Source organism: Saimiri boliviensis, chromosome 2, assembly GCF_048565385.1.
Source record: "Saimiri boliviensis isolate mSaiBol1 chromosome 2, mSaiBol1.pri, whole genome shotgun sequence".
Lineage (NCBI taxonomy): Eukaryota > Metazoa > Chordata > Mammalia > Primates > Cebidae > Saimiri > Saimiri boliviensis.
Window position 1 is genome coordinate 139,284,996 of NC_133450.1, and position 9,961 is coordinate 139,294,956.

The 9,961-nt window shown below is 63.9% G+C and overlaps 1 protein-coding gene across 1 annotated transcript; it reads left to right on the top strand.

Annotated features, from left to right (window-relative positions):
• Nucleotides 1-3,136: 3,136 nt before the first annotated feature.
• Nucleotides 3,137-8,812, top strand: SOHLH1 (spermatogenesis and oogenesis specific basic helix-loop-helix 1). The gene is made up of 8 exons (XM_003941372.4): nt 3,137-3,201; nt 3,479-3,613; nt 4,106-4,255; nt 4,945-5,064; nt 5,607-5,809; nt 7,033-7,246; nt 7,869-7,942; nt 8,483-8,812. Exons 1-8 carry the CDS (start codon nt 3,137-3,139, stop codon nt 8,677-8,679), a joined length of 1,158 nt encoding a protein of 385 aa, XP_003941421.3. The 3' UTR covers nt 8,680-8,812.
• Nucleotides 8,813-9,961: the final 1,149 nt, after the last annotated feature.

Genomic DNA, 9,961 nt, shown 5'->3' on the forward strand with positions numbered 1-9,961 from the left:
GAACCCAGGACTCCCGCCCTCATCTGACAGCCACGTAGCCCACTTCTGGTGGGGAGGGGCTCTTCCTCGGAAGGGCATCCCTGGAAACCCCTTACTGTGTGAGGAGACCTCGCTGGGCACCCCACACAGGAGGGATGGAAACTTCCTCCCCAGGCAGGGGTGAGGGAAGGGGCTGGGGGCGGGGTGGAAGTCCCTGCACTGCCTCCAGCCTCCCTGCCACTCCCTCCACCTGGGAGATGCTCACGACCCCCATCCAGCCACGGCCACTCCCCCCACCTTCTCGCCAGGTCAAGGACAGATGGGGACGGACGCTGCTGCCTGGGCACCTGCTGGTTGTTAGGGAAAGCGAGGCCCACCCTGAGGGGCGCCAGTGTTCCCCCCGGTGGTCGGGGAGAGCGTTTGCCGGTCCTGGGGAAGTTGGATGGTCCCCTGGGAATGGGGAATCCTGGAGGGTGTGGGAGTCTGAGGGGGAACTTGGGGAGTCTTCACGGGGCTGGCGCTGGTGAGACCGGGGCCTCCGTGTAGGGAGGGCGCAGCGGACGGTGCCTGGGGGCGCATCCGCCACCGTCGAACTCGAAGGTCCGCTTGGTACAGACCCCGCAGCGCGTCTCCCGGTAGACGCCCTCTGGGCTTTGCGCCCCGTCGGAGTGGCACGCTCCCGGCAGCTCGGACCCGACCCGAGGGGGAAGCGAGGGAAGCCGCCACCTTCCCCTCGCAGATGAGCGCGGGGGTGCTGGTGATGCCGGTTCCAGGCTCGGTTCTGGCTTCTGCTCGCGGGGACCCGCGGCGGCTCTGGGCAGGGCTGGGACGGGGCGGGGACTGCAGGGACTCGCCCCCACCGCGGTCCCCGGGGCCCTCCAAACTCCGGCGAAGAGGACGGGGTTCGTTAATGGCTGGAAAACCCGCAGAGCAGTGCGGCCGCCTGGCTCTGACCTCTGACCGTCAGCACCTCCCCCCCCCCCCGCCCCCGTGCTGCTCCGCCCTGGTCGACACCCCTCACCCCGCCCCCACAGGCTGTGGCTTCCCTCGGTGGGCACCACACCTTGGGCTTGGCTGGGGAGGGGTGACTGCACCCCTCCCTGCGCTCTCCCCCGCACGGGCGCACAGAGCCCCTTTAGACGGGTGAGAAAGGGCCCCAACTTCAGATGCTGTAGCCCAACGACAGGGAAGCAGGGGATCCCCCTGCGGGCCCCCTTTCCGCGCACGTGCTCACAATGTGGCACAGGCGTCACCCTGGCTCAGACGGCCTCTGGGGAGCTGCGATTTCTATCCTCAGAGCTTTGTTGGTCTGCAGCACAGACCAGGCCCCTCACTAAGCCAGAACTGTGGCCATGAGGGGCAGGGGGAGGCCAGGTCCCTTTGTAGGGTGCATGGCGCGGACTGCGCCGTCCCTGGCCTCCCAGTATCTCTCCGGAGGGTCCTTCCGTTTCTCCAGGAGGCAGCAAGAGGAACACGGATGGTTTGGGGTGAGAGGGGACACTCAGGGAGGTCCCCGGAAGAGGTTCAGCCTGTGCCACCACCACCCAGCTCTCCGGCATCTTGGGGGTTTTTCCTCAGTTCCCGAGAGAGGCGGGGCTGCAGCGGGTCCCACCACCCCTGGGCGGGTGCCGCCGGGGCCAGAAGTGGCCTTTCTGCCAGTGCCCTCCTGCCTGGGGAACTCAGGAACACCGCCACTGAGAGGACGTGCCGCCCGCATCTGTGATTGTTTAGCAGTAATTACACGTGTTCTCTGCAGCAGGAGTCGAAGGTTCGATCACATTCGACGGCTTTACGGAATCAAAAACTTGGCCCCACTCTGCCACTGAGGAGCCCCAGATCGCCAGCCCGTCCACCTTCCCCAATCAGGAGCAGACCCGGAGAGGGCCCAGCTCCCTGAGGGTTTTGCCTCCTCTCCAGCCCGGACCCCTCCATGTCTGACCTGCAGCCGTGGCCGGGCTGAGTAGGGATGGACAGACCCCCTTACGTCACCGGTAACCTGCCTCTGCTCGGGCCCTGGTGCTGCTCCCAACACCCTTCACCCAACCTTGGATCCAAATCCAGAGGATGCCAGCCTGAGGCCCAGACCCTGCCTTCTCCACAGGAGACTGGGGCACCCCAGGCAGACGCCCCCTCTGTGGTGGCACCTGCCCGCGCTCCATCTTGCCGCCCCTTCAGGAGCAGAGGCCCTGCGGCCCACCCACCTCTTCCAGCTACCGGCCCAGCCAGGGACGTCCTCCGAACTGCAGGCCAGCCGCACACCCCGCCCGCGTCCCCTCTGCTTCCCTGAGGAGCCCCCACCTCTGTGAAAGAGTAAAGGAGGCGTCTCCATCTCCCCCTTTCCTCCATCATCCCCCGGCAAGCATTTATCGGGTGACTCAAGCCTGGCGCAGGGCGGCTCCCTGAGTTCAGTGGGGAGATGAGCAGAGATCCAGTGCCGGAGCTTTCTTAATTTGGAGGGACCCCGCGACCCCCGAGAAACCTGAGAGTGAGGGGGTGGAGCTGGGGCCGCCTGGGCAGGGCCGGGGGAAAGGGACAGACGGCTCTGAGCATGCCCCCCAGAGCTGAGCTGGAGGAAGGGCGCAAGCCATAGTGGCCTGGGGTGGGGACAGGATGCCCCTGGCTCTGGGAGACCCAGCACGGTGGATGGTGACAGTACTCTGAGGCGCAACACCCCGCAAGGGGACTAGATTTGGGGGCAGGGCAAGCGTGGGCCACCTGGGGGACAGGCAGGTGTCCCTGGGTCCCTCAGGCCAGCCCGCCCACTCCCACCAGGCGCTGGGCTCCTAAGGGCAGGACCGGTGTCGCCAAAGTCCCAGGGTCACCCGAGATGCCGGGGAAAGTAAGGACGGAGGCAGGGCTACCTGGGCTGGGGCCTTTCCCCCGGCGTTCCACGGGGCTTGGTGGGGGCGGACCTTCCGAGTCGCTTTCCAGCAACTTCTGTGCAAGAACACGGGTCACATGGGACTGGGGCTGGATGCGAGGGGAGGGCCAGAGCGCATGCGCTGAGGGGTGGGGGCGGAGCGCGAGTGGGGGAGTGGGGGCAGGCTGGGTGGAAAGCACGTGGCAGGTGGGCAGAGCACACGTGAGGGGGCGGGGCTGGGGCGGGGCTGGCGGGCGGAAGGAGCATGCACTGGGGTCTCTCTGCAGCTGCAAGGTCATGGCGTCCTGGTGCTCCGAGCCCGACCCGGAGGTCTCTGGAGTCCCCACTGTTGGGGGATGCAAGTGAGGAATTAGGCTGGGGGCCAAGGGTGTGGGGGCTCAAGGCCTGTACCCAGGAGTGGTTCAGCAAGTCCGCGGTCTTCACCCCTCCTGGCCCCCCTGAGGCGAAACCCTGGACCCTGGGGGAGGGGAAGCGGTGCAGAGAGGGCTGGGCCGTGTCCCTGCGTGACCCAGGTCTTGGCCTCCACCCGCACCCCAAAGATGCCCACTGCGGCATCTGGGGCTCCTGGTGGCGTTTTCTGGGGTTCTCAGAGCCCGGTGCTCTTGGCTCTCTCGGCAGCGGCTCTTCCCTGCCTGGTGCCCTCTCTTGCTGCGAGGACTTGGCCCAGGCCTCTGGCCCGCCCAAGGCCCCTCTGGTGACTGAGGGTCCCAGCTCCTGCCTCCCGCGGAACGTGATCAGCGAGAGGGAGCGCAGGTGAGTGGCCGGTGCCTCCCCCGGTCAGGGTGCTGTGAACGGGCGGGTGGAGCCGGTGAGATTAGTTTTGTGGCTGCCACCAGGTGTCAGGCAGCTGGGAGGGGCTCGTGGCGTGTGCCCAGTGGAAGGATGGGCTGCACATCTCCAAGTCACCCAGAAAAGCTGTGCTGGGGGACATCCCGCAGCCCTGCCTTGCTCTGGAGGCTGCGCCGCTGTGACCCTCCCTGTCCTCTCCACACTGCAAAGCAGCCATGGCTTGGGCCTGGGCTGGACGGCCCGTAGCTGGGGCCCAGGGGTCAGGCTCAGGCTCTGCTCTGATGTGGATCTGGGGGCTTCAGACCACGGGGGCGACCTCTCCGTGGTCCTGTCTCCAGGGCCCAGTGGTCTCTGCCTGACCAGCCCCCAGGGTCTCTCTGGTAGGTTCTGGTGCTTGCTGTCTATTCTGCTGGAGGCCAGAGGGCCCAGAGCTGTTTGTTTCTTGACTGGAAGCAGGAAGCGGATCTCCTTGAGCTGTGAGCGTCTGCGAGCCCTGCTGCCCCAGTTCGATGGCCGTCGGGAGGACATGGCCTCGGTCCTGGAGATGTCTGTGCAGTTCCTGCGGCTTGCCAGCGCCCTGGGGCCTGGCCAGGAGAGGCATGCTGTGAGTTGTAACGGTAGACGTGATCAGTCCTCTGGTGTCGTGGTGAGCCGACATCTCACCACCCTGCTGGCAGCACGTCCCCGGCCGTCCCCGGCTCCCTTGGCCTCCACAGTGAGGGCAGGGCATGTTTTCAGCAGGGCACTTCCTCATTTGTTCAGGCCCTGCCTGTCGTTACTCTCTCTCCGGAAGGGAGCAAGCTTTCCAGCGTTCATGTGCCTGAGTCCTGTTCATTGATGGGCTGCCCTGATGCTTTGTGCCAGTTCTGGGGAGAGTCGGGGTCCCCCGATCCTCCCTGTCTGAGCACCCCCTAGATCATTTCTCTGCACATCCCCAAGAGAGGCTCCTGTGTCCTCTCCAAAGCCCTGGGGGCTCCGGCTGAACCCGGGAGTGCCAGGGCTGAGGACCCACTTGGGGAGTGAAGCTGTCTTGATATCTGTAAGATCAGGGTCCCAGCGTTTGTGGTGAGGCCCCTGGGTATTCATGGCCTAATTCAGGAATGGTGGGGTCTCTCAGAGGTGGGACCTCAGCCTTGTTTTCAGCCTGCACCCTTGCCCCCAGTCCCAAGCAGGGACCGAGCTCACAGCGACCCTCCAGGCCCCAGGGCGCCAGTCTGGCCACAGCCCTGCTTTCTCGTGTGCTTCCCGGTGGACTATCTCTGTTCTTGGCTTACGACTTTGTTTACATTTCGGCCTCTTGCTTCCTCCAAGCAGACGTGGCCCTCATTGCAGGAGAACGTTCTGCAGTTGACACTGTCGGGTCAGATTCCAGCAGGTGTGCCAGACACTGGGGCAGGAGCGTCCGGCAGGGCTCGGTGAGTGAGTGTCTCCTGGGGCCAGCTCTGCAGGGCTGGGTGACCCTGTGAGCAGCAGACCCAAAGCCCCCTGGCAAGTCCTCGGGTGGGTGCGGCCTAGGGCCTGGCATGGCCTCTGCAGCTGGTGACCTGCCCCAGGACCTGCCGACTCAGGTAGTCAGGTGAGAGGTGACCAACGTGGGTCAGCTCTGGGAAGGGCAGCATGGTCAGTGGACTCGAGGGCCTGGGCTGGCGAGCAGGGGCTGCAACTTGTATTTAAATGTAGCCATTTTACCCCAAAGTGGGCTGGGGCGTGGGGCTGGTGGCTAATTAGCTGTGGAAGGATCTAGAACCAGGAGAGTTGGGCAGAGAGAAATCAGGGAGGCAGCTGTGGAGCTTGGCTGGCCCAGGGCCCCCAGGCAGAAGCTGGCTCAGTGGTAGGTGGTACCTTGGATGTCCTGGGGACAGGTCCAACCCTCTGCTCCTGGGGTGAGTAGGTGGGGGAAGCCTTCCCGGTGGCTTGGGGGGCAGACCCAGGATCTTCATCATGTTGCTCTTTTTAGAACCCCAGATTCAAAGGTGCTTCTGGAAAATCCTTGGTCCCGGGATCCGGCATCAGCCCACCCTGTGGGTCCAGAGCCCCTCCCCCACATCCTCGCATCTTCCAGGCAGTGGGACCCCCCGAGTTGCCTGGCCCTGGGCACGGATGAGTGTGAGGCGCTGCCAGGGCTGTGCCAGGTGCAGGGGGGGCCGCCCACCTTCCCAGGTGAGTCCTGGGTGTGCATCTGGGGCGCCCTGGGCCTGGGGAGCTGGGCCAGACTCTGCTTTACCCCTGAGAACAGCGGGACTGTTTTCAAAAGGGGGATTTGAAGTTCCCCCAGGGGCTTCTGTTAGTGAGAAACCCCCCTGTTGAAGGCTGGCCTCGAAGGGCCCTGGTTTTTGTGTGAAGGAGGAATGTGGTCTCCGGAGGGAGTAGGTGTGGCTCGAGGAGGGGAGAGTCCTAGCCAGAGTCCTCCTTTGGGCTGTTCCCTCCATCCTGCCTCCTGACCTCCCTGTGCTCCGGGGAAGGGAAGGACTGAGCGGGTCCATTTCCTCACCTGCCTCTGTGCCCCAAGGATGGGGCCTCCCACAGCTCCTCTTCCCTGGGTCCCCGGGTCTGCGGGAAGCGTGGGGACCTAGAGGGCCTCAGCCTGTCCTGGCCACTCTGTCCAGCTTTGCAGCCCTGCTTCCTCCTCCCGTCTGGCTGGCCTGTGTGCAGGATGCGCCCCGCTGTCTGTTTCCCTGGGGTGGTCCATCTGCCCCTCTGCCTATGCTGCTCGCCTGCGGCGGGAGCGGTAATTGGGGTGAGCCGGAGGCCTGTGGCCTCCCAGCTGTTCCCTCTGCCACACGGGGCCTTTGTCCCTGATGCCACCCACAGCTGAGCTCTGGTCCCTCTGCAGGTGGCCCCGCAGGGTGCCTCTCGTGACCAAGCTCCCCTTGGTCCCCGCTGTGCTTGTGCCTGGAAGTCGCCAGGTGCCATGAGGGGCAGGGCTGTGCCTTTCGGCTGCCCATTAGTGGGGCTGTGGCCAGGAGTAGTCATGTGGTTGGCGTGGCTGGTGGCAGTGCTGGGGTCATCAGGGCACTCCGGAAACCCACCAGCCAGGCATGTGGGCCTGGAGCAGGTCTGAGGGCAGAACTCAAGGTCCGGGAGGTGGTGCTGAGAGGGTCCCCCAATCCAAGACCCTTGCAGCTGGCCAAGCCAGCACCTCCTCTAGGAAGCCCTCGGCCCCCAGGTATTAGGCACTCCCCCGTGGGCCTTTGGCTCCTCCCGTTTACCCGTCTGCCACCTGCTTGTCAGCTTCCTCCCTCGTGTCCATCCTGCAGGGTGCAGGCAGCAGGGCAGGTGCTCGGTCAGTGTGAGTGGACCCAGCCCGTGAGTCACAAGGTCTTCAGGGGAGGCCTGTGAGGCCAGGCAGGGAAGACTGACCTCCATCTTGACTTCTCTTCCAGAACCTTCCAGCCCAGTGCCGTGGCCCCCAGGCCTGAATCTTCCTAAGGCCGAGAGGCCACCCTTGTCCTGGCCTCCATTCTCACAGCAGCTGACCTCGCCTGTGATGAGCAGTGAGGCCCCTGGCTGGTCGGGCCAGGCTGGACCCCTGGCTGTGGAGGCTGCATCTCTGGGGGAGCCAGCCGACGAGGCCCCCATGCCTGTGCAGGACACCGGGTGAGTGCCCAGGTGGTGTGCACGCCTGTGTGTGCGTGAGCGAGCCGAGTATGTGTGTGTGTGTGCGCGCGCGCGCGCACGCGTGAGCCTGCCCCGCCACGCCGCCTCCTCCCAGCCCTGCCTGGGCCCCCTCTCTCGGCATCGGGAAGTTTCCGTACCTGCTTCCTCTGTGGCTGTGCGGGGGAGGCCGAGGCCCAGGTGGAAGCCCGGGGCAGGACCAACCAGCCTGGCTGTGGGGCTTTCTAATGTGTGTTCCTGGAAACACGTTTGTCGTCCTAATTGTCATTTGTTTTGGCTGATAGTAAAATGAGTTTGTGTTTCCTGAGCGCACACCAGCTGGGGTGTGGGAGGGGGAGGGGAGGGGGAGAGGACGCGACGAGCAGGCCTGCGGCTGGAGAGAAACGGGCAGAGATGCCCCGCAGGACGGACGGTGGGCCAGGACAGCCGCTGGCCAGTGTCCTCGGTGGCCATGGCTTCCGCACTTCTCCCCACTGTGCAGGGCCGAGCCCGCCAGGAGTGCGGCCCAGAGCTTTGCATTGGAAGCTGCCTTGGCAGGACTTGGGGCCCAGGTGCAAGGCCTGGGCCCACCTGTGGCCACTGAGGGAGGGCTCCTCACCTGCAGGTCTCTGCTGGGGTCTGATGTGGAGGATGGGACGTCCTTCCTGCTGACCGCCGCTGGTCCCAGCTGGTGGCCGGGTGAGTGGGGCCCTGGGTCCGGGGCTGGGTCTCCGCATCAGCACCTGCTGTGAGCTGGGGAGTTGGGACTCAGGCCCAGTGTGTGTGACATGGGGTCCCAGAGTCTGGGTCTGAGCCCCCATCTTCTCCTCTGTTGGGGCTTAGCTGTTGGGCCTCATTCGGCATTGAGTGTCACGGGTAACGTGTGAGTGTGTGAGTGAGCGTGATGTGTGAGCCGGCACGTGAGCTGGCAGTGTGTGGAGCCTGCGAGGTCCCTGGCCCAGCCTGTGTTGGCGGGCAAAGGCACGCAGCACTGTGATGTGGCATGTGTCCACCCCGTGTACGATTTTGTGTTGAGGTGCCCCTTCCTGGTTCTGGCCCAACAGGTGTCCTGGGTATGGGGCCGCCAGGTGTGAGCTCACCCACCTTATAGCCTCCACATGGGAGGGCAGGGCAGGGCAGCTGGGTTGAGGTGGGAGCCCTGCTCCTGTGACCCTACCTGCCTGCCTCTGGTCCCCACAGCACCTGCCTGCCCTGTTCATGTGTCCTGTTTGCCTCCAGGGTCCCGGGAGGGCGGAGGAGGCAGTGGCCCCGCGTGGGCCCCAGCTGAGAGTAGCCCACCGGATGAGGGAGAGCCAGGCTTCCTAGGGGACCCTGAGCCGGGCTCCCAGGAGCTCCAGGACAGCCCTCTGGAGCCGTGGGGCCTGGCCCTGAAGGACGAGGTGGACAGCCTCTTCCCCGACTTCTTCGCCTGCTAGCTGCCGGGCTGTGCAGACGGCGGTGGGGCTGGCGGATCTGGAGCGGTGTGTGTCCCTGCTGCGTGCTTGGGCATTTTATTTTGGGTTTGGGTTGCAGCTGCACCCTAATTTGAGCGAGGCTTGTAGGCTGTGATGAGAGGGTACTGAATATTAAAGAGGGAAAGCAGGTTTCCTGGAGGAAACAAAACCCGCGTGGCTTGTGTGTGATTAGTCCGATTCATCGGGCAGATTGCGCCGCCTCCGTTCAGAGTGCAGGCAGCTGCTGGGGATTTTGTTCTGTGAAGTTCTCAGCACCGTGAAATCCCGGAATAACCCGGCCCTGGTGCCGGGGGGTCGGGGTGCGCTGGATCCTGGTCTCTGGAGGCAATGCAGCCTCATGGTCTCGGCACCTGGAAGCGGCTTTGTGAGCTGCCTTTCCTGCTCTGTGCCGCTCAGAGCTGCAGGGAGTGCTTGTCCTCTCCTGGCCTGGGGGCTTCAAGGGAAGCGCTGGTCCCACCTCTGCCGCTGGTTACCTCTCCCTCACTGTTATGGGGAATGGGGGACCTGGGCAGAGGTCACCTGCCCTCAGTGTCTGGTTCTGCTGCCAGCCCTATCCTGTGAGACCTGGAGGGGGCTGGGTTACCCTGATGGAGGTGCCGAGCTCTGTATGGCACTTGGTGCCCACCTGTTTTTCAGCCACAGCACAGGTGGTGCCGGTCTCCAACCCCGGTGCTCAGGGGCTCACCCTGCTATCCCCATGTGGAGACACTGGCTCCAGGCCCCCTGTGACTGTTGGTGTGTGTGCATGTGTACTGGTGTGTGTGCACTGTTGGTGTGTGCAGTGGCAGTACGTGTGTGTGCACTGGTGTGTGCATGTGTGTATCAGTGTGTGTGTACTGTTGGTGTTTGCATGCATGTGCAGTTGGCAGTATGCGTGTGTGCACTGTATGGGTATGTGTGCATGTGTGTGCAGTTGTGTATGTGCATGTGTGTGCTATTGGGTGTATGTGTATACATTGTTGGTGTTTGCATGCATGTGCAGTTGGCAGTGTGCACCGTTGATATGTGTGCACTATTGTGTGTGTGTACACTGTTGGTGTTTGCATGTGTGTGTAGTTGGCAGTATGCGTGTGTGCACTGTATTGGTGTGTATGTGCATGTGTGTGCTGTTGGTGTGTATGCATTTGTGCTCCCATGTGTGTTGGCGTGCGTGCCTGTGTGTTCGCTGTTGCTGTGCGTATGTGTATTTGTGTACTTGATGTCTGCATGTATCTGCTGTTTGGTGTGTGCATACATGTGTTTG